This window comes from Sceloporus occidentalis, unplaced genomic scaffold, assembly GCF_023333645.1.
Source record: "Sceloporus occidentalis isolate IW3139 unplaced genomic scaffold, rSceOcc1.0.p SCAF_4, whole genome shotgun sequence".
Taxonomy (NCBI): domain Eukaryota; kingdom Metazoa; phylum Chordata; class Lepidosauria; order Squamata; family Phrynosomatidae; genus Sceloporus; species Sceloporus occidentalis.
Genome location: NW_028316984.1, coordinates 157,398,644 through 157,423,195, shown reverse-complemented (window position 1 = coordinate 157,423,195; position 24,552 = coordinate 157,398,644). Strand labels below are relative to the sequence as shown.

The following is a 24,552-nucleotide window of genomic DNA, read 5'->3' as shown; positions in this document are numbered from 1 at the left end:
GTCATGTTCAGTCATTAATGGACATAAATTTGAATTTCCAGTAGTTATGAGACTGTAAATCTACCAAAATAAAAAATAAAAATCCCTGATCCAAGAGCTTTCTCATCTTTAACTATAAACAACTGAAAATAAAATCTAGAAAGCATGAATTCAATGCATTCCCATTTATTAAGAGCAAAAGTAGAACTTCTTGAGGACAACCTCTCAAGCTGTTAGAGTATAAATGGCTGAATAAGGTCAATGAAATGATATATATCCCCATATAATATAGAAGGAAGATGGAAGAAAAAGAAACCCAACAAGGGGGACATTAAAAACTTTGTTTCTTATGCTGTAACATCATTATATTGTCCTCGGTCTCCTAGCCACAAGATCTTGCACCCTCAAAAAGGATTATCTTCTTTCCTTATTTGTCCCTGCCTTAATCTTCAAATCTCAGCTGCTGGCAAAGATTGGCAAATTGAAGAGTAGCCTGTGGGAGAAAAAAATATGCAATGCCTATTTAGGTATGTATGAGTGCACTGTGACTTTGAACACCCACCCACACTATCTAGAGTGACATTTACCAGTACTAGGATAAATAGCAAGCCCTTAATTAAAGAAGGGAGAGAAAAATTGTAGTTACAAATGCTAAACTGTGTGGGAAGACTAGAAACTGGAGAAAGTTGACAAAAATAACAGCTAGTCATGTAAGCAGCAGGAGGGAAGTGCCTATTCCATTTGCATGCTTCCCCACCCCCTTAAAAAGGCAGTTCCCAATGACATCCCAGAGGAAACAAGCATTAATTAAAATTTACATCCATATACTAATTTTCAAAATAAAGTTGCAGGCTGAGTCTCCCATATCCAAAATGCCTTGGACCAGAAGTATTTAGGATTTCTGACTTTTTGGATTTTGGAATATTTGCATATGCATATTGCAACTCATAAAGTTGGAAGAAACCCCAAGGCCATCCAGTCTAACCCTCTGCCATGCAGGAATATACAATCAAAGCACTCCTAACAGATGGCCATCCAGCCTCTGTTTGAAAACCTATCTTGGAGATATCTTAGAGATAGGAGTCTTAACAGGAAATTCATTTATGTTTTGCATACATCCTATACCCATAGCAATTTTATACACAACGTTTTAAATAATTTTTGAAACAAAGTTTGTGTACGTTGAACTACTGGAAAAAGGTGTTACTATCTCAACCATCCATGTGGACAATTTTGGAGTATGGAATATTTTGGATTTCAGAATTCTGGACAAGGGAGATTCAATCTGTATAATGAAATCAATAAACACGCCTCTTGAATGGGATGTAAAGTAATAGTACTGAGGTTAATTTCTTAGCCTTTTCACTGAAGTTATGTGAGAGCCACAAACTGTTTAAATGGTACTGATGGACATAGGAAGTCAGGCTGTTAGTATATCAGGGCAGCTTGAGGGCCAGAATACTCCAGGGACAGCCCAGAGTATATTCTGGCCAGAGAAGACACAACATTAGATCTTATTACTGGCTCCACTGAGTTTCCCCAGAGAAAAACATCTGTATTTGCAAATGCCCCAGATTGACAAGGGCAGTCCTAATTAATCCTCTGTCCTTCATTTTAAAATGTCCCGGGGTTTTTTTCTCCTTCCACATTTCCCCACTGTCATTGGTTTACTTCAGTTGCTGAAGTATCCTCTCAGGTTTGGTTCCAGGACCCCCCATGTAAACCAAATTCTGTAGATGTTCAAGTCCCACTATATACAATGGCATATTTTCTCTTTAAGATCTTGTCTAGTTCTTCCAATGTTGCCCTTCCCATTCCTAGCCTTCTTCTTATCTCTTGCCTGCAGTCTCCATTAAGTTCAAAGTTTGATCCAATATATGAGACTTTAACTATTTCAATTTCTTCATTGTCTAGGTTGAATTTATGCAAGCTCACTGTGATCATTATTTTTGTTTTCTTTACATTCAGGAGCAAGCCTGACTTTCCCTGTCACTATGTATGGATGTGCGAGCTGGACAGAGAAAAAAGCAGAGAAAAAGAAAATCAACTCATTTGAGATATGGTGCTGGAAAAGAGTACTGAGGATATAGTGGACAGCCAAAAAGACCAACAAATAGATCCATAACAGATCACACCTGAAATACCCCTAGAAGCCTAGATGGTCAAACTGAGGCTATCATACTTTGGCCACATCATGAGAAGGCATCACTCACTGGAAAAGACAAGGAAAGGTGGAAGGTAGTAGGAAGAGAGGAAGACTGCACACCAGATGGCTAGACTCAGTTAGAAAGGTCACAGGCCTGAATCTGCAAGAGGTAAGCAGAACAGTGAAAGATAAGGGATTTTGAAGATGTCTAATCCACAGGGTCATGAAGAGTCATGGTTAACTCAAGGGCAATTAACAACATAGTAAAATAGTGTCCCTTATATGAAGTGGCAAAACTAAAGTTTTCTGTTTGGAATTTTATTTTATTACATTGTTTTCTTGGTAAGATTTGTTCAGAGGATGTTTTCCATTGCCTTACTGGAGTCTTAGTCAAACACTCAAACCACTCCACCACTCTCCAGAACATCATTTCATCAGGGGAGTGCATCACAAATGGCCATTCATGTGTTTTACCAGTTCCAGACACTGTCATTTATGGGGGAGCACCCAACATGTGGCTTCATATTAATAAAATAACTTTGAAGATTCTGGCTTTGTTCTATCATATTCATTTATATGATTCAGCAAATCATATAAATTGTCTCTAAGCCTTCAAATCCTGACACATATTCATTGAGAACTGTGGTGCTGAGTCAGTCACAAAATACATGGCTGGACTGGTGGAAAACATAAATATTCTAGATAATTTCTCCCAATACCAGACACATCATCACTCATTGTTTGAGCATTAATGTCAAGGAGAAAACAGTGAGTCAATCTGGTGCAATGATGACATTGTTTTTCAGCATTGTATTTGCTTTGTCTTATAGCTTGCCTCCTGATTTCTTAGAAAAACAGTTTGACAGCTTGTCCTGCATGGAAATGTTCTTTCCCACATTTGTAGTCATCCAACTTCTCTTCATCCAACAGAATCAATGTACTTATTTCATTTTTATTTTTTGCTGGATGCAAGTTCTGGCAGAAATGCATACCCTCCAACTTTTCACAGATGAAAAACAGAACATGTGAGGCCAGGCAACAAGTTATTAATGAGAAAGAACAGGAAATAGGGGAGAGGTGGCAGCAGTTTGCTTTTGACTCAGCCTACTGGGAAGAGCAAAATTCTGCCCCTGCCTTTCCTCCCCCACCCCACCCCACCCCAAGTTAATTGAGTGCAAACTACTTTTGCACATTGAATTCAGTTTACAGCAATTAAAGCTGAGGAGAAAAGAAAGAAATGGGAGGAGAAAAGAGAAACTGGAACATTTAAAAAGCAGCTGATAAAGCGGGACTACAGAGGATTAATCCAGACTGTCCCTGCCAAATTGTGAGAGCTGGTGGATATGGAAATGTGCTTGCTGCTTGGCTTTACAAGTGATGTTGCATTATCCAAACTATTTCAAACTATTATGCAAACTATTTCAAATTTTGGATGAAAACCTCCAAAATGACTCTCAAAACAGTTCAGAGTTTGGTGATACTTCATCTGACAGACATTCCCTACCACTGTACCTCCCAAATATGTATGTCCTAATCCCAAAGTTCTAGGCTCTAAACTCATGTTCTTATAAATTTTGCTTGAGTTACAAATATCTAGATTTCCATACAACTACACTTAGAAGAAGTAGGGACCAAACTAGAGCTTGCTCCTTCCCCCACATCCCAGAGCAGCCTCCTGCGTATTTGGCTACCTTATGAAATCATAAGATATGATGTTAGCCCCTTAACCCAACGATTAAAAGTGGCACAAGCAGTGATAGCATATGGGCGGAAGAAAAAGGAAAGATGAAACCTTAGTAAATGGAAGTATTATATATCAGATTATGTGATGTTTGATTATTTAGCCGAAAAAGGGGGATTTATATGGGGCAAGTAAAGAATGAAGATTAGTTCAGGAACTGGAGATTATTGATTGAGAATATAAAAGGGGGGGGGGGTTCAAGAATGTAAATAGGAATATTAAATACAAAAGTTAAATGAAACAATAAAAAATAATTAGACTTTTCCCGGGCAGTGGATGGATAGTACTTTTTTAAAAAAAATACACTATATAAAAGGATTTTGTGATTTAGTTCCAAGTTTATTATCAAATGATTATATCATAGCATTATATCAATGTATCATGTGGAATGGAGAAACTGTGGTAATTGTAAATCAACACTTAGAATATTTTTTCCAAAGATGCAATGTCACCCTTACTTGGCAGCTTAACTTTGCTCATTTGATAGCTGACAGCTTGGGCTGTTCTGCAGTCCAAGTCAGATTTGCCAGAGAAGCAGATCACATTTTAGCCTTGTCTTGCAGAAGTGATGTTGAGGCTTTTGTTTGGTGCATGAAACACTTCAGGCTGAGGAACTATCTATTCTGCTCCCTGTTCTGCATCACATAAAAGCATCTGAGGAAGCAGACTGAAGTCTACAGAAGATCATGCTGCCAGTTTCTTTCTTTCAGTTAGTCTCAAAGGTGCTACAATATCTCTCTACATACTTACTCTGCTCCCTGTTTTGCATCACATACTTTCCCACCAACCTAGATGAAAATGTTTTGCATAACTTTATGCATGTGTTTTTCATAAATCAGCACAGGAGATAATTCCCTCTCTTCTTGGGATTTTCCAGGGGTGTAGTTACAGGGGGAACAAAATAAGGACAGTGCTCTCCCAAATAAGAATCCTCCCATGAAATTTTCCTTCAGTGCCCAAATGTCAGGCATTGCAGAATGATACATTTAAAATCGTTCATACTTAGAACTTATATTTGCTGTGTTTTCCTGCCCTTTTTATCTTTGGATGCTTAAACTGTATTTCCAAATATTTAAAACTGAATTTTTAAGTTACTGCAAAGCTAGAAATATGGAGACTGAAGGCAAATTTCACTGAATAGTGTGCAGAATTCTTATTTGGGAGAGCAATGGTGTTGATTTTACCATCATACTGCTGCAGAGCTCTGTCAGCATCATGTTTAATTCAGTATGTTTTTAAAAAACAGTAACTGAAGAAATATATTCAGGCAGTATGTTACAATCATATATGACATTGAGTCTAATAATTAATAATTAATAACTATATGAATTTACTAATTAAGAATTTCAGCAAAGGTGACACTTGGGACAATATTACACTGCTCTGTTATAGCACTATTATTCCATTTTAACAACTATGGCTGCCCCCTCTGGAAACCTGGAATTTGTAGTTTAGGGATGGGCATTTAGAATTTAGCATAATAGCACTATAACAGTGTGGTATGATATTGTCCTTAGATAAAAGCACTGTAGCACTAATGTTGAGTAGGTCTAGTTCTGTAGGAGGTGGCAGTATAGTATTTATTGCTATTCTTTCTGCATGCATGCGTGGGCACACACACAAACATATCTCCAGGCCGCTCAGATCTATTTTGAATTGTTGGAGTGGGGAGAAGAGAATGGGTAATCCCCATTGTATGAGCAGAATCCATCATGCAGCACTGGAAGGGACCACATTTCTGCAAACTGCCTCCTAGAACCAAACATTTTTCATGCTCTAATTGTGCAAAACAACTATTTCCAAGATTCAACAATCTCTTGAACATGATGGAAAAATTGCTACTGAGTTAAAACCTCATGAAAGTTAATTAACCCCTTTTATAATGGGCTGTTAATGGTTGTTTGGAAAGCTGTAATAAGAGCTCCTTGTATTTTGTCAGAATGTGCTGGCACAAGATAATCAGCACCAACGTATTTTCAATTAAAGCTTATCAACATTATATTGTTGAGTTTAATCTGAAGGAGATTGTGTTAATGGGGACTGAAAAAAAAAGAGCAGTATGATCATTTATCTCTGGGGATCTGCTTAAATCCAGCCAAAATTTGAAGAAGAAAGGATGCCAAGAGGGTTTCAAATGAACACAATAGTTCTAGTGATCATCAGCGATCAATGTGGATTTCTGCATTCCAGAATTTCTCCATTTCTTTGCCTAATGTGAATGGTCCAAAAAAGGGGGCTCATTAGTAACTAGGCCAGCGGCAATTGTTCCTTTTTTAAATAGTATTTACACTTCACTAGTAAATTGCAACAGAATTAACCGAGTGTAACATGGCACACACAAAAAAGGGTTCTAAAATTAAATCCACTCGTTTTATAAAAACATGCCTATAATTAGCCAAATTATTGTCAAGTCTCCCTTCAGGATGCTTATGGTGTTTTTTAAAACCCACAGAAGGGCATATAAAATTGTTTACATGCTTTTCGGAAATGAAATTATTCTTGGTAGGTTTTGCCTTCAATGAAATTCTAAACAGGTGTGTTTTAATGTTCATGTTTCTGTGCTTTGGTCTCTATCCAAGGAACTAGGCCTATTGGAGCAATAGGATTCAATACATTTGATAGCTCATTTGAAGTTCAGTCTAAAACCTGGAGTAGATTCACTGTCCCATTGACATGGCAGCCACCACAGTTTATTATTCCCGCTAAAGATAACTTGAGAAGATAGCCCAAACCTCTTACCACAGCACTTAAAAGCAATTCTGAAGAAGAAGAGCCCTCCCTCCAGTCCACCTGCCTTGGTCCAGGCCTCAGAGGGAGAGAAGAATGCTGGACCTGATTCCCTCCCCCCTCACCATTCCCTTCTCCTTTTGTGTCGTGTCTTTTAGATTGTAAGCCTGTGGGCAGGGAACTGTCTGTTATCCCCTCTATTGTAAACCGCTCGGATTCCCAGTGATTGGGCGGTATATAAATAAAACCTATTATTATTATTATTTCAAGATACTGTTGTCAGAAAAAAAAAAGAGTAAGACTCTTCATGTAAGGTAGAATGAAGCCTTGACTTGTGCCATAGTTTTAGCCACATGGAGTCAATTGCTTATTCCAGTGGTTCTTAACTGTTTCATTTCCAGGGACCCCTTTGAAGTACTTTTTGTTGCTGTGGATCCCCAAACTCTAAAGTGTATCAATAGTGTACTTATGATACACCTTGATTTGGGATGGCTGTGGTTGCCTTTTGCTCCGTGTGCATTCCAGCAGCTGGAGAAAATAGGCAGGGAGCAAGAGGGTGGGTGGACGGGCAGAGAAGGAGGCAGGGAAGGTGAATGAGCCTCCCAGGGAGCATGGTAGCAGGAGCAGTGCCAAGCAGACTAGGAAGAAAAGGGGATCCACTTCCCACTGCTCACCCAGGCCACCCTCTCCAAGCCCTTCCCTCTGCAGTGCCTGGTGCCTTGTATGCCCATGGACCTCTTGTTAGGACATCCCCCCCCCCCGGGGCCAGGGTTCTAAGAACCACAGGTTAAGATCCATTGGCCTATTCTAAAAACTAGACTAATTTGGGATTTAAGTCTACAGAGATTATCACACACAGACTGGATAAGGACAGGATTGCTCCCCCATCTTTAACTGCAGTTTCACGAAATGCTTTCAGATTGCAGCGCTATTGTCCCGTCATTGAAGCAGCACTGCATTAACACTAATTCCCGCTAATGCAAAATGCCAGACAATGCCGCTTCAGTGATAAGACAATGACGGGAAATGTGTGGCATTATTTGAAAGTCTTTTGTGTGATCGTGGTTAATTGTGCTTTCTGGCTGGGATAATAATGGGATAAGCATGACATCATATGAAAATCTTCTCGCAATCACGCTATAAGAACAGGAAGAGGATGGGACAAAGATATTTTGTCCCACGTCTGATAATCTCCTATGACTTTGCCACTGGAAAAATTATTTTGTACAGGCAATGGAGTCTTGCCAACAGAGCAACATTACAAGGATAGTTAATAACAATACATTGTTACTGGGGAAATCTACTTCCTCTGCAGCTACTATGCAAGTTGTAGATAGCTCAGGGAATGGGGAGTTGAAAGGGATAGCAGCTGATATATTAGTCCCTGCTATTCAAAAGGTCCAAGGGCTTCCATGGTGGTGGCTTCCATGGAAACTATGCACTCTGGTGGCTTACAAATTATTAAAGCCAATACATATTTAAAAGAGGCAAAAAGATCAAAAACAACCTACAGAAATAAAACTATTTAAAATTAACTGAAAGACAGAATATTGGAAAATGACAAAAGCATCCCATTAAAAGGCTTTCAAAGTAAATTCCTAAAATCCTGATGTAGCAGGAAATTTTTCAATTTCTGGCAAAAGGAGCACAAGGTGAAACCTATCCTAACCCCCTAGGACAGTGGTTTCCAACCTGTGGGTTGGGACCCCTTTGGGGGTTGAGCAACCCTTTCACAGGGGTTGCCTAAGACTGTCGGAAAACACATATTTGCATGTAGCAATGAAAAACAATTGTATGGTTGGGGGTCATCACAATATGAGGAACTGTATTAAAGGGTCGCGGCATTAGGAAGGTTGGGAACCACTGCCCTAGGAAGAGAGTTCCAAAGTTTAGGAGCAGCTACAAAGAAAGCTCTCTCCATTGTTGCACTAAGGGATGAAAAAGGGCCTTTAAAGAAGATCTTTAGAGCACAAACCACCTAAGATAGGAACTTACAGTGCTATGGGGATTCAAACCATATAGGGCTTTATAGGTCATAACCAGCACTTTGAACTGTGCCCAGAAACAGGACAGAAGCCAAACAGGACAGAAGCCAGTCCCAATTAGCAATCTGGCTGCAGCAATAACTGCAAAAAATTTAAAATGTATACACAGTGGGAAAGGGCACCTGAGTATAAAGAGCCAGTAATCTTCACTGCTCACAACAATAGCATGAATGAGTTAAAATCAATGGAAATATCTTCCCTTTATATTTCTTAGGGGGTGGTTCAGTTTCAGATTTCTTCCCCATCCCCTGAAACATATTTTAATAATATTTTTTAAAGATCTGCAAACATCTAATAATGTTATAAGGATGCGGGGGAGAAGAAGCTAGTACTGCTCTCTGAGCTTAAACAACAGACTGTTTCCTAAAAGATACTTTATTGATGGGGAAATCTGCTGGCAATACTAAGAAGTACCATATGGAGGCTTCCATGGAAACTATGTACACTGAGGGGCACCTTAGGAAGCTGGGTTTAACCTGAAGACGGGGATGTTAAGAGGTGGCATGACAGCCATGTTTAAATATTTGAAAGGATGTCATATTGAAGAGCTTGCTTTCTGCAGTTCCAGAGACAAGGACATGTACTATGGATTATAATTGAAAGAAAAGTGATTCCACCTAAACAGTAGGAAGAATTTCCTGGTGGTAAGAGCTGTTTTACAGTGGAATATGCTGCCTTGGAAAGTGATGGAGTCTCCATCGTTAGAGGTTTTTAAACAAAGGCTGGATGACCATCTGTCAAAAGTGCTTTGACTGTGTATTCCTGCATGTCAGGGAGTTGGACTGGATGGCCCTTGGGGTCTCTTCCAATGCTAGGGTTCTTTGATTCTATTATTCTGTCATTCTAAGGGTAATGAATCTGTTCTGTATTGTTGTTGTTGTTGTTGTTGTTGTTGTTGTTGTTGTTGTTGTTTTAAAGATAGACTACAACCTGGAATGAATTCACTACTCTACAGCTACAGAATCCACCAGCCACTACTGCAACTACATCTCTAGGAAAAACAGGCTATTAAATTCCTGGAAGCTGCTCTTTGAAGTCTTCTCAGTAAGTCACATCTCACTCAGACTGGACCATTCTCTACCCAGCTTCTTGGATACTGCCAAGTCTCAGATCAATTTGTAAAACCATTTTTTGAGTGTAGACCATGGATTCTGCTGCTTCCCAATCCTATACTGTGATTTCTGGTTATAAAAGCAGAAGACAATAATTAGGTTCAGGTTTTAAAAGGGAAAAAACAGTACTCATCCTAAACATTAGGAAGAGCTTCCTGACAATAATGCTGTTGAACAGGGGAATAGATTGTCTTGGCAGGTAGTGGACTCATTTTCTTAACAGGCCTTTAAACAGAGGCTGAATGGCCATCTTCTGGGGTACTTTAGTTATGTATTTCTGCATGGAAGGTGTTTGAACTAGATGGCCTTTTTAGTCCTGTGTGTGTGTGTTGTGTGCCATCAAGTCATTTTCTGACTTATGGCGAACCTAAGCCAAACCTATCACAAGGTTTTCGTGGGGGGGGGGATTGCCATCCTTTAAGGATAAGATAGTGTGACTTGTCCAAGGTCACCTAGTGGGGTTTCATTCTCAAGCGGGGAATTGAACCCTGATCTCCAGAGTCATAATCCAATACTCAGACCACTACACTACACTGGCTCCCTTAAAACTCCATTATTCTATATACATGGAATATATATATAGGACCGCTCATAAAAGCTGTCCTACAAAAACTGGATTCAATCCATTAATATCAACAACCTGCTCAAGTACTTTGCTCTAATTTATACTCCTTAATTAGAATGAAAATGAACTATTTTTAATGTACTTCAAGTGCTGTTACATATTTTTTTAAAAAATAAAATAAAATAAACAGCTAATGTAACTGGACACTCTCTGAACCTCTCTGTTTACACTTGCTCTGCTAAGGCAGTTATTGGCTCTTTATACTCCTGTTCCCTTTTCCAGTACAGTTTGCTCTCCATCCAATGTATGCTGTATCCATGGATTCAACCAATCACTGGTTGAAAATAAATACTTTTAGAAAATCCAAAAGGCAAACCTTTTTAAATAGAGAACACCATTTTATTATACCATTGCACTTAATGGGACTTGAGCATCCATGGATTTTGGTGTCGGGGGGGGGGGGGGGGCTGGAACCAAACTTCAGTGAATACCAAAGGCCCAGAGGAGTGAAGATAAGCAGCCACCCAAAGGGAAGGTATTTTTACCATACATCAAAGGAGTCACAGACAGAATAGACAAAGTGGTGAGGAAGCACAACCTTCAAATGGTTTACAGACCAACGAAGAAAATCCAGCAAATGCTTCGCTCAGCCAAAGACCAGAGAGACCCTCTCACAGCTGCAGGAGTTTACCACATACCATGCAGCTGCGGACATGTCTACATAGGGACCACCCAACGCAGTGTGCAAACAAGAATCAAGGAACACGAGAGACACTGCAGACTGGGCCAGCCAGAAAAATCAACAGTAGCAGAACATGCCACAAACCATCCTGGGCATAAAATACTGTTTGAAAACACTGAAATTCTGGACCATGCCAACCACTACCATGTAAGGATGCACAGAGGAGCCATTGAAATCTTCAGACACCTGGACAATTTCAACAGGAAAGAGGAAAACCTTAAAATAAACATGGTTTGGCTACCAGTCCTGAAAAATAGCAAGATGAAGACTCAGCAAATGCAAATGAGAAATCTCCCAGGGTCAGGGGCTTCCGAGCAGACAATGAGCATGAATCAAGCAGACATTAATCCTCTTGTGCAGACCCTCACACCCTGAGGACTGCCATCAGCAACAGAACAATACACATGCAAATCACTCCTGTCTTTCCAGGTTCACACAGTGTGTGTGTGTGTACACACACACACACACACACACACACACAAAATTCTTTTCCAGGGAAGCATTCTTTGAAGATGCCAGCCACAGATGCTGGCGAAACGTCAGGAAGAAACTCTTATAGAACATGGCCACATAGCCCGAAAAACCCACAAAAAACTATGGATGCCAGCCATGAAAGCCTTCAAAAACATATATGCTTCAATATCCTGTTGGTCAAAATATAGAATATAGAACCAGAGGTTATTTGAAATTTACACAGATTTCTCTCTCTTGGATTCTTCATACTTACCTATCAATATCACAGAAAGCATGTAAAATAGAAAAAGCAGACATTTTCATATTTTTATTGTATGTACATAAAATATCATCCATCTTGTTCAGTGGTTGTTTTTTGCATGAAATATTTATTCTTAGATCAGTGCTTGTTCTGGGGCCAGGAAACCATTTCTATAAGAATAATCCATTGATGCATCCATTATCTATTCCAGTAACGGTGTGTTTCTTTGTCGTGTCAAATTTCTCTGCTTCTTTATGGCTGTGCTTATTCTTTGTGGTCCCCTGCTAAGTTACCTATTCTTTAACAACCAAATGTCAATCAGTAAGAGACTATAGAGATCTTGATAAAATTAAATGTATGTTTCTATGTGATGAGCAGTTTGGTGTTTTTGTTCACAATCATTCTTTATTTAGGCTTTTTTTTTTCCTTAACAGATTCAGTGTTTTATGTTCCATTCATTCCTTCAGTTTCTCAACCAGGGCTATATATCTACCAAAATAACAGCCCCAGCAGGAATAGAACTGAGGTTTGATGGAGCATTTAGTGGGCTGTTCTTGCCCTTAGGCAGATTCAGTGGTTGCCTCAAAAAGACTTGGGTATCATTAAAGGCAGCAAAGTGTTGTTTGTCTTACTCTTATTTTATTTTTATAGCCAGACAAATTTTCTGCCTCACATACAAAGAAAAGATGGGACAGACTTGGCTACTGTGGCTTCTGAACATGGATCTGCTAGGCATGGAATCTGTATCTCATTCCACCTCAGGTAGCAAAATGTATTGGGCTGGACCTGAGCAATTTGAACAGATGCCACTGGGGTTAAAATAAGTTGCGAGCTAGCTTTGGTACTTATGCCTGCTATCATACTATATACTAAGTGGAATAGTTATTCCATGTATTTAACCAATTTTCTGGATTTGCTCAGAAATGTGTGTCTTACTAATCAGGCTTGCATAAGCCTTTTTGTACCATTCAATGAGTAATCACAAGCAAAACATACTAGTACACCAGTGTGTGTGTGTGCGCGCACACACACACACACACACAGAGTCAGCCCTCTGTTTTCATGGGGGATCCGTTTCGGACACCCTCCCCACACACACAAAAATGGAGACTCACCGATATTCAAACCCACTGGTTTGAATGGGGCACGTGCCCGTGAACATGTGCAGGGTGCATGCAGGGCGTGTGCAGCGGGGGTTGCCTCATTGACAAAAATGGAGGTTACCCCTCTGTGAATATCCAAGACTGCAGACTTCAAGTCCACAGGGGTGACTATATATATACATAATCAAAAGTTAGGATAATGCAGTTGATTCGATGGATTTACTCTAGTTGGGAATAACAAAAGGATTCAGAACAAATAAAATGTCATTTAGTTTGACCTCCTAAGCTATAAGAGCAAGATAATAAAGTGAAGGGATCCTAAAGTGGTAGATTGCACTGCCCGAAGAGTGAGTGGAATCTAGGAGACTGGGGTTTGAATCGCTGTGTGGCCATAGAAAACCACTGGGTGATCTTGGGCAAACCACCCACTGTCAGCCTTAGAAAAAGCCAATGGCATACCATCTCTGAACAGGGCTCTGAACAACAACAAACATCCTGTGATAGGGTTGCCTTAGGGCACCATAATTTGGAAATGACTTGAAAGCACATAACAACAACCACATCAATTTGGATTACTGGTAAGCAATGGCATCATTGGAGCTGCAGGCAAATGCAGATTGCCCCAAGTGACACTTCAGAGGAGGGGTGACACCCAGTTGGACCCTCCTCCCCCTTCAATGTAAGAGGGGTTAATGCACAGCCTTCCCAGATGATATTCTCCACACTGGGTGACATCCTAGTTCATGACACCACTTCTGGTAAGGTATCACAGTTTGAATGCCCCCTACAAGGAAAAAAAATAACACTAGAAAAAGAGAGATTCTAACTCAGCCTACTTCCTTCTCTGCCAAGTTGCTTCATACAAGAAGCTTTTAAAACCCCCAAAACATATGTACAACATGTGTCCACTTGAAGTGTGACCCCCCCCCCTTACTGTTTTATACCACAAGTGCCTACAATCTCAGTTCTTTTCTTCCATGAAGCCTCTTCTCCATATGTACCATGAATGTGCAGATAGCAACAGTCTTAAGTGAGTCAAAACAAGACTGTATAATGTGTCAGTGCATACACAAACACACACACACACACACACACACACACACACAGAGAGAGAGAGAGAGAGAGAGCATGGCAGACCTCCGTGTGATCAGCTGTTCTGTTGTTTCAGGGTTTGTTATTTATTTATTGCCCTTATATCCCACCCTTCTCCCAAATGGGATCCTTAGGGATTGAGGGTTCTTAATCACACAGGGCCCTGCATATTTTGTATATATCAAAGAATACTGTAGACATTGGTTTCAACTAGTGGTGGGCTGTGTGACATTGCCTGCATGTTTGTGGAAGGAAGAGTCTTAGCAACTGAAAAAGAGTATTCATTGTAACCTTTCTCTGTTATACTTGTAAGATGTTTTAGAAATCCATTCAGCAGAGGGAGGGGAGGTAGAATAATGAGCTACCAGTGCAATGAGCAAGGTAAATAGGTTTCTGGTTATCTCAAATATGCAAGTGCCTACAGCCTTTTTTTTCCCCTAGTGGTACCACACTATACTATTCTAGCACTTTTATTCCACTTTTACTGCTGTGACTGACCCAATGGAATCCTGGGCTTCACTGTTTAGGAAAGGGCATTTAGAATTCTCAGCCAGAGAGGCAGCCATAGCAGTAAAACTGGAATAATAGGGCTATAACAATGTAGTGTGGTATTGTCCTAAGGAATGGAAGGGGCACAAATGGAAGGACAGGCACTCTGAAAGACCAGAGGAGCATCTTTTATCACCCTAAGTGGGAATGTAATCCATATCTTTCCACTGGCCCCAGAAACAATGCTATTTCTGTCATTTCTGCAATAATGATATTTTCCTGCCTCACATTTCCCACTGTCCCATCTGTTGCATGGAAGCATGATTCCTCAGCATCTGTGGGGCATCCCTCTTTTGTTTGTTTCTTCAATTTGTATTCCGGTTTTCCACCCAAAATGGAATTCAGACTCACAGTATTATTAGGTAACAGAAGAACACAATTAAAATGCAAAACAACATCAACCATTAAAACACAATTAAATTAAAAGCACAATCCAAAGTAATTAGAACACAATTTTAAAATACATTACTAAAGAAATTAGAGACAGAACTGACAACTGGTCTCAAATGCAGCAGCCTGACAATGGCAGAAAGCATGCCAGAACAACAACAAAAATCTTTGCCTGCTGGTAGAAGGGAAACGAGATAGGGGGCTGATCTGTATTGCAGAAATAATGCAGTTTGACACTGTTTTAACTGCCATGGCTTAATGTTTTGGAATCCTTGGATTTGTAGTTTTTTGCAGCATCAGATCTCTCTGACAGAAAATAGCAATAGCAATAGGAAGTACATTTCTATACCACTTATTAGTGCACTTAAGCACTCCCTAAGCAGTTTACAACTGTAACCTAATTGCCCCAGCAAACTGGGTACTCATTTTAGCAATCTTGGAAGGATGCAAGCCTGAGTTGAGCCTGAGGCCTCTGGTTGGTATTGAATTCACAATCTTGTGGTTTGTGACTGAGTGGCTGCAGTACAGGCATTGAACCATTGCATCACCAGGGCTCAGATATTTAGAGAAGGTTAAATAGCTCACAAAACAGCAGGGAACATGGGGAATAGTACAAGAATTCAACAGTGAGAGGAGAGGAAAAAAACCTTAAATAAGCAGCTAGGTAGAATGCCCCATGGTCTTAGATGTTTTTACACTAATACAGAAATAAACAAGTTGAACTTGAACTCTTAAAACAACAAAACAAATATGATATAATAGGGAATCACTGAAATCTGGTAAGATGACCTTCTTGATTGGAGTGTACAGCGGTATAACTTATTTCAAGGAAATAGACCAATCAGGAGCACTGGGAGCATTGTATGTGTAGGAATGCCATGATTTGCCATTGCTTTTCCCATCATTTTTATTACCAAAGGAAAATGCAAGGAGGAAAAGATGGAAGAGCTGCACTATTCCTTTAGACTGATAAAGCTGAAAGCCTTCTATCAAGAAGCAGCTAAGGCGCGGTACAGATGGTCCCAAAGCGCCATGCTGATGCCGATACTAGGGTTAGGGACCACGCACCAATCACATGGTCCTTAACCCTAGCACTGCATGGCGGCGGACTAATGGCAGTGTCTCGTCCATACGGGTGCCACCATTTTGACGTAAGCGACGCACAGCATATACACGTAGCTGCATGTCGCTTACATCACGAGTGTGCCATTGGCACACTCATGACGTCCGCCCAGTGATGGAAAAAGAACCCATTTTTCCGGGTTCTTTTTACTCTGGAGGGACGCCGCACTGTTTGGCAGCTGCGGTGTCCCACTGGAGGGAAACAGGCCGCCGTTTTGGGTCAACCTTTCCTGGGTCAAAGACAACTATGCAGCGAATAATGATAAGCATATGATCACACAGAGAGTCCATCCCCTTTATTGTCCACTCAAATGTTGCTGAAATCTTCTATGCAACTATTACTAGAAGTTACCACTAGGAAAATAGCTGGATTCACCATCGAGGTACCAATTTCCTGTGACAGTCTGGAACACACAGAAGAATTCAAATTACCATTGCACGACTTATCCAGATCTCAGATCTGACTTTATCTCTAGGAAAGAAATTTCCATTGCAGTAGTTTATTCAGTAAATATTATGACAAACAGCCATGATATGACATTCCTCCTTCCTATGTCATTATAACCTCCAGAAGAACTGTCTGCAAGACATCTGCAGTTGAATTGTAACAGATAGATAGTAATATTTAAGCTTACTTTTAGCTGCACCAAATGAACATCCACATGCTTGCTTTCTGAGTCTTGCTGGACTGAGTAAGTCAGATCCCTGACCCTTTCTGATGTCATCCGGAGCCATGTCTCAATCTCAGGCAAGTGGAGAACAATCTTCCAGTCAGCTCCAGTGTGGAGAGGGGGAGGCTTTTCATATTGCTGCCCAGAATCAAGGTCTTTCATCGCATCTTCCCTGCTTTCCTGCTCAGTAGTGGGAGTCATGTTGATGAGCATGGGGGATGCATCAGCTGCTACAGAATCCAGTTCCTGAGGCATGATGGGGGAAAGTGCTACTTCCATGGCTATCATCGAGAGATCTAGTCCATAACTCCTTCCAGATCTGCTGCACATATAAAAGAGGAGAAAGGTCATGTGTTATAAATAAGAATTTGGATTAAAGGTCCTAGCCTACCCAACCACAAATGCACCCCAAACTGACTCATAATTTATACCATTGCATTAGCTACGAAGACACATGCAGAGGTTTGTTTCACCCAAATGTTAAGAGCATTAAAAACAGGCTCTGTGGGATTAAAAACCTATGAAAATATGTTCAACCCTAACTCAACTCCAGGAGTAGCTGCAATCCATAGAAAACCTATAAACTGAGAAGGTTTGCATAGTTTATTTTACTTCTGCTGGCAGTGGTGAGGGTTAATGAGCCAGGAGGTAATAAAAACATGCCCCAAATTAAAAAAAATCTCATTAGCATCACAGCCTCTGGCTTTTCAAATTGTACCAGCCCTTGCTGTACTGTCTTTCTTTCTTTTTTCCTTTCTTTTTTCTTTTCTTCTCTGATACATCTTTGTAGTCACAGGAGCAAAAAACTCAGAGGAGAGAGAGGGAGTTAATGAAAGGTGTATAGTTTAGCCACCTAGTTAGTTTAGTTTGGATACTAGGGATGATGAAGGGTAGCATGGAATATAAAAGGCAAGGAATTCAGTATCTTTCAGCATATTTAGAGCTTGTTGTTCTGATCCCAGGATGACCCAAGGCAAGGACATGATCATATGCCTTACTTTTGCACCTACAGATGGCAAGCAGTTTGTAGCTGAACCTTTCTTACACACTGACAATGATGCTAAGAATAGCAAAATTGCCTAAGGGGCAAGAGTAGGCCATGTAGTACACACAGCTGTCTTCCAGAAGCTCACTGCCACTCCCAATATGGGATGTGAGGCAACTGCTGCATTTTGTCTAATAGCAGGGACAGCACTGTCTGATCCAAACAATCAGTGGGAGAGAACTGAAGAGCCTTGCTAAATCAAATCAAAGTCATGTCTAGAATATTATTCTGTTTCACACAATGCTTCACTGTCACATCCAGTCTCTCCCACTTCCAATTAAGAAACTCAAATTGTAGGTAATGAAACAGATGTTGCCTTTTCTGAGTTTCTGGAAAGTAATGGCCAAACATTGTAGACCATACTGGTCAAATGGCATAACCTTGTATAAAGCAACTTCCAATGTTTTGCCATCTTACCAATCACAGTACATTTTGAGTGTCCCTTATTTAGAACTCTAAAATCTCAAATATTCCAAAATCCAAAATTATTCACATGCATGGCTGAAATAGCGAAACCTTTATTTTCTGATGGTTTTGGTATACACAAACATTGTTTCATGTAAAAATATTTAAAATAATTATATTTATAATATTTAAAATATTATGTGTAAAATTACCTTCAGGTACCTTTAGTATAAGGTGTATACTAAACATAAATTAATTTCATGTTTAGATTTAGGTCCCATTTCCAAGGTAGCTGATAATGTATATGCAAATAGTCCAAAATCCAGGTAAAACCTAAAATCGAAAACACTTCTTGTCCCAATACTTTTGAATAAAGGAGACTCAATCTGTAATTACTTCATATTAATATGTAGATATTATCTAAGATCCTGGATTAGGAGACCTATTGCAAAGTTCTGCACAGGTGCAACTATGATATGTCCTTCCCTCAGGCCCTCAAAATTCCACCTTTTAGGCTATTGCAAACCCCACCAACATAACCATTGATTGGCTAGTGGAGATCAAGGAAGTGATGGAGCAGCATCCTGCTATATTCCTACAGTTAGACATGCAGCAACCTTCTAGGGGTCCTTCAGGAGTCCAGGGGATGATGTCATTGTTATGTCTCCAGTTATAGAAAAATAGCTTGATGCTGCTCTGCACTTCTTCTCCACCAGCCAATACATGGTTGAGGGGGTGGGTTGTAGCAGCTTAAAAGGTGGACTTTGGGGGGGATTTGATCACTGTGTGGTCAGCAGAGAATTCCAAACCCCACCACAACAGGAACATCTGTACTTTAGCCTTTTTGTAACTCACCTTGGGTCCCATGTAAGGAGAAAGCTATTTATGTCTTTATGTCCTTATTTATCTATGTAATACATTTACAGTGCACCTATTGTATTGTCAAACTAGCTATTCATGTATTGGAGCTCCAGCAGATCACCCCACTTTATATTAGTTAACACTGGCGCTGTACAGACCGGCAAAAGCGCCAGCCTGCATACGTACTAGGGTTGCCTCACGGCGCTGCTTATATACGCCCCGCAACCCTAGTACATAATCTTTACGTCAAAATGGCGGCACCCAGTACACATGGGTGCCCCATTTTGACATGGCAGATGCTTAGCATCCGCATGTCCTGGCGCCATTGTGACGCCACAAGTGCACTATTGGCGCATTGCGGCATCACAAGCATGCCACATAAAGAACCCAATTTTTAAGGGTTCTTTTTGCTCCACGGGGAAGCCCTGCGGTCTGAAGGCTGCGGCTTCCCCGAAGAGCAAACTAGGGCGGCGGGCAGTCTTTATTCCGCCTATGTCATGCATCACAGGCACACTGAGGCAGTTGCACACACATCACCACGCATTGACTAATATGGGTTTGGGTGCCCACATTTTTAACATCCATGAGCGGGGGGGGGGGGGGGCAGAACTAAACCAAACATATTTTAAAACAATACAAATTAAAAACTATTTTTAAAAATTAATAAAAGTATAAATATAAGAATTATTTTTAAAGTTTTTAAACAATGTATAAAAATCAAACATTAAAACCTTAAATTTCATTAAAAGACCACATAGAAGCCTTAAATGAAAGACTGCATATAAACAAAACAAACAAGCAAACTGGTATTCCTGTTTGACCCAAATTTCAGCTGCATTCACTCTGCACGTTTTCTGTGTATAGACAATACTTTACATCAACAGATAATTAGATTTTACAGGAAGGGTAAATAACTTCTTGTAGCTATATTGCTGGCTACTCAGCTGTAATGTTTTAAGGGTTTTTAAAAGACATTCCCAGTAGGAGGGTGCCTGGCTTTCTAAAGGAAGAAAAACAGTATACATACCCAACAAAAATTGTCTGAAGATATGTGGTCCTTTGGTAAATTGCATACAGATTAAGTAGGTGGGAGGGCTAGTAGACCATGACCAACCGAGACCAGACTAACCTATAGTCTTGTTGAGGTATAAATGTGTGTGAATGCAAGTGCCACTTCCAATGTCTCATTATGCTATTTTTGCAACCCAAACCTTCCTGTAATTGTCAAAAAAAACAAAAAACCTGAAGGCGCATTTCAAACACCCTTTGATCTTGAAAAACGTGGTTTAAGGTAGTTGGGCAACGTGGTTTAAGGTAGTTGGGCACTGTAATCCAAAAAAGTAATTTTTTTAACCTCTTAGAATAGTTCCTGTGATAGCAACCTAGCACTTTCAGGGGTCCTGGTCACAATCCAGATTTCAAGAGCATTCAGACCAGATTTTGAGAAAGGGACTTTTTGGATTATTGGTAGCTCTAAGGTTCTAGGAGTTTAAATTCCAAAAAAAAGAAGTAAAGGCTGGAATTCAGCATGGGACTTACATCTTCATAAATGGAGTTATGTGTGCATGAAATAGAACGGAGTACAGTGGGTCTTTGGTATCCACTGAACTTTGACCTCTGAGTATACCTTGCCTAAGAAAACCTTGCCTGAGTATACCTTCCCTATGAAATTCATGGGTTCACCATAAGTTGGCAGGTGACCTAAAAGCACATACACATACACATACACACACAGCAAAGAAAACCATGTCCCGGCAAAGAAAACATGTTTGGGGTCACAGTTACTACTTTCCAGTCCTTGACAAATTTCATCAGTGAGTCCTCTTTGTCAAGCAACACTTCAGATTTTTAAAATAATATAAAACATAGTATACCATGCTAGAAAAATGCAGTATCACTACAACGGAAGATGAATCTCAAGGGTAATCAGGTAAAATCTGCACCAATATTTTACTAATAACTGATAATCTGGGAAAGCTGCACATGTCTCTAATGCAGCAATGCAAAATTCTTTATATATAAATAAATGTACTTTAAAACTGAAACTTAAAATATGCTTACTTAGGAGTAACTTCTTTAAAGACTGTGGGATTTTAATTCTGAGCAGACACGCATGGAATTGTACTATGAACCTGCAACTCTGAACATAGTTATAAAGGATTAAGTTTCTCTGAATGCAGTAGGACTTATATATGAGTAAAAATATGTAGGATTGCTTTGCACATGTATCTGTGGCAAACAAGGATTTTATACTTCAGGGATGACAGTGCTGGAAACAATTCCCATTGACTCTCATAGTTCTGGATTGCACCAAGCCATTTTATCCTTTGAGAAAAATCTTCTCCATTTGAGAATAAAGAAATTTCTTAGTTTTGAACAATGTACAGTTTTGATGAAAACAGCCATATTAGCATATACCTAGCATGTTGTCAGCATTGTTGGCTTCTAAAAGCTGGGTTTTTATCAAGCCCATGAAATTTATTATGATCAATATCAACATGGCTTACAGACAAATTAATTACTCCTACTAAGTGATCAATATCTAGTAAAAATCCAGGGACCCTGGCACACAGAACTTGCCCAGTGGCTGTTCTACTTAAAACTGACCCTTTGTTCACTCTCTAATATGCTCTCTCAATGAATTTGAAGATGAAAAGTAATGCTAAACACTGGCACACACCTTTGGACCATGCTCCTGGATAAACAATTAAAAATAAACCCATGCAGGTTCAGTGCAGAATGTTACAGATTTAATTATGAAGCACGTAGAGACTCCTTTGAATCTTCTTAGCCTGGGTATTTACTGACCTGCTTTCTTTTACTGCATACTTGAGTCGGCACAGTGCTTCTTTGTAACCTAACATTAGACACCACCTCTGTTATACTGTCAGCTGTTAAAATTAAGACAAATCCTTTCAAACCCACAGTGAACCATTGTCAAGTAGCACCATCCTGATCAAGAATGCTGAAACAATCTCCTATTTCAATTTTCCAAATTTCTTACTCTCACCATCAAAACTTGCCAGCGCATATTAACCAAGCCAAAGCCTTGTAGCCTTCCTCCTAAATCCAACATTTTCTTGAAAGAAGAAACTGCTTTGCTTAGGAATTTACTGAATAATTGCACCTAATTCACTATGTGGTTGCCTAGCAGAATGGAAAGCTGCCATAATCCAGCTACCTAGTTACAAAAGGAAAATGAAGATCTCTCACACACATTCCCGAGAGAACTGGCATCAGCAGGCAGCGTCCTCCCCCTGTTGTCATTCTTCATACTAATCTCAGAAAGCCAGGCTCCACCTACTTGTTCTTCTTCCCGTCCACAGATGTTCTACTTGGCAGGACAAGGCGACTGTCATGTCATTTCAAATCCAGCCTATAAAAAAAACAAATCTTGCTGGCAAGATGATGTAAATATGATCTTGATTTGTGAGGACCTCTCTGAACAGAGAACTGCCAAGGTCTTGCTGAGAGCATTTATTTCGCCACTGAAATCAGAGGGGGAAAACCAAAACACTACCAAAGGTTTTTGAAAAACCAGTAAGAAAGGGTTTAGTAAATCAAGCTACTGGACCCTGCAACAGAGGTAGTCAGAAAATGTTTGGCAAAGGCGACAGCAATTCTAGCTGCTGCACACTCTAACAGACCGAGGAACCACTCAACAGGATAATTCAGTCATTTCTGGCATCCTCCTAATGCACTATTATCTCCTGCAGCTAAATGGATTTAAGTATCCATCTTGCTCTGCTGAAAGGCTTCCTCTCCTAAGTCAGACCTCTGTTGACTCACTCGCCATTTGTCTGACAGTAAACAGCAACTCTGTATTATTTATTTTATTGGCCCAATTGGCCTACATCCAATTGCTAGAGTAGACTGTCCAGTTAGTATACCTTCTTCTCCCAAGCCTTCCCCCCATGAGATGTCATTTTATGTTTTACCCCCTCTGTCAATGACCTTGCAATGTTGTGGATTCCCCCCACTCAGCTGACCCTATTGTTGTTATTGTGATTGTTTTTAAATGCTGTTTTAATTGTTTTATCTTGATGTATTTTTTATCTAAATCTGTATGCCGCTTTGATCAAAGTTGGAAAAGCGGGATAAAAATAAACTATTATTATTATTATTATTATTATTATTATTACTGAATCAATTGCTAATGGTTAATCCACACCTGTGTAAATGAAATGGTTCAGTGGGTCTACTCTTGTTGGGCATAGCAACTGAATATTTGATTTACTTAACACATATCTCACTTACAATGGCTTACAAAGATAAACTAAAATCACTTATAACTGAGAGCCAGCATGGTATAGTGGCTTGAGCATTGGACCAGAACTCTGGAGACCAGGGTTTGATTCCCCACTCATCCATGAAAATTCACTGGGTGACCTTGGGTGAGTCACACACTCTCAGCCCCTGAAAACCCCATGATAAGTTTTCCTTAGGGTTGCCATAAAATGGAAAAAAAAACTTGAAGGCACACAACAACACTTGTAACAATTCCAAAAACATCATATATAAAATTATCCACATTATCAGATGTAAATTAACCTCAGGCCCTAAATAGGTTCAGTACCTTGGACAGTTTCTTAATACTCAGAGTGGATTCAGCATCCCACTGACATCAAAGACACCAGTAATACCACAGTGAAAAGAGCACAAGTCACATCCTTAAAACTATGAAAAGGGCTGGGGTAAACCAATAGATTGTTAAGTGGGCTCTTAGTATATGTTGAGGTTTGATTCAAAGATCCCCCTGTGGATGCCAAAATCCATGGATGCTAACGTCCCATGAAAAATAATGGAGGTAAAATAGTGTCCTTTATATAAAATGGCAAAACCAAGTTTGCTTTTTGGAATTTATATAGATTTTAAAATTATTTTCAAGCCATTGATTGCTGAATCTGTGAATAAAGAATCCATGGAAACAAAGGGCTCATTGTAGTGCTCACCAATACTTAATTATATTGCCATATATTATAATGGCCAGCATGGCATAGTGATTTGAGCATTGGACTATGACTCTGGAGAACAGAGTTCAAATCCCCACTCAGCCACAGAAACCCATTGGGTGTCCTTAGGCAAGCCACACTCTCTCAGCCTCAGAAGATGGCAATGGCAAACACCATCTGAAGAAAATTGCCAAGACAACCCCATGATAGGCTTGCGTTAGGGTTGCCATAAATTAGAACTGACTTGAAGGCACACAACAATAAATATAAAATTTGCACATCCTCCAATGTGCCTTCTCAAAGACTTTCAACATAAAAAGTAACATAATGCAGTACGTTAGGAAGAACTTCTGACAGTAAGAGCTGTTCAGCAGTGGAATATGCTGTCTCAGAGTGTAGTGGAGTTTCATTTTTTGGATGTTTTTAAACAGAGGCTGGGTGGCCAAATGTTAGGAGTGCTTTGACAGTGTATTCCAGCATGGCAGGGGGCTGGACTGGTTGCCCCTAATGGTCACTTCCAGCTCTATGATTCTATGACTAAAGTAGGACTGAGCAACTGTGTGTGAGGCGGGGCCCAATTCTCACCCCCA

General features: G+C 39.9%; 1 protein-coding gene across 7 annotated transcripts in view; it reads right to left on the bottom strand.

Moving 5' to 3' along the window:
* The window catches only part of AKAP6 (A-kinase anchoring protein 6), a 330,076-nt gene that overhangs the window by 265,821 nt on the left and 39,703 nt on the right, over positions 1-24,552 (bottom strand). For 4 of the 7 annotated variants that reach the window (XM_089522084.1, XM_089522085.1, XM_089522087.1 and 1 more), the window contains exons 1-2: positions 22,228-22,357; positions 16,664-17,018 (exon numbers count right to left, since the gene is read on the bottom strand). In XM_089522084.1, the coding sequence (XP_089378210.1) occupies positions 16,664-17,018; positions 22,228-22,277 (405 nt within the window). In that variant the 5' untranslated portion in view covers positions 22,278-22,357. Of the gene's footprint in view, positions 1-16,663; positions 17,022-22,223; positions 22,358-24,552 lie in introns of those variants that run through there. The other 3 variants (XM_089522089.1, XM_089522088.1, XM_089522091.1) reach the window with 3 other exon arrangements.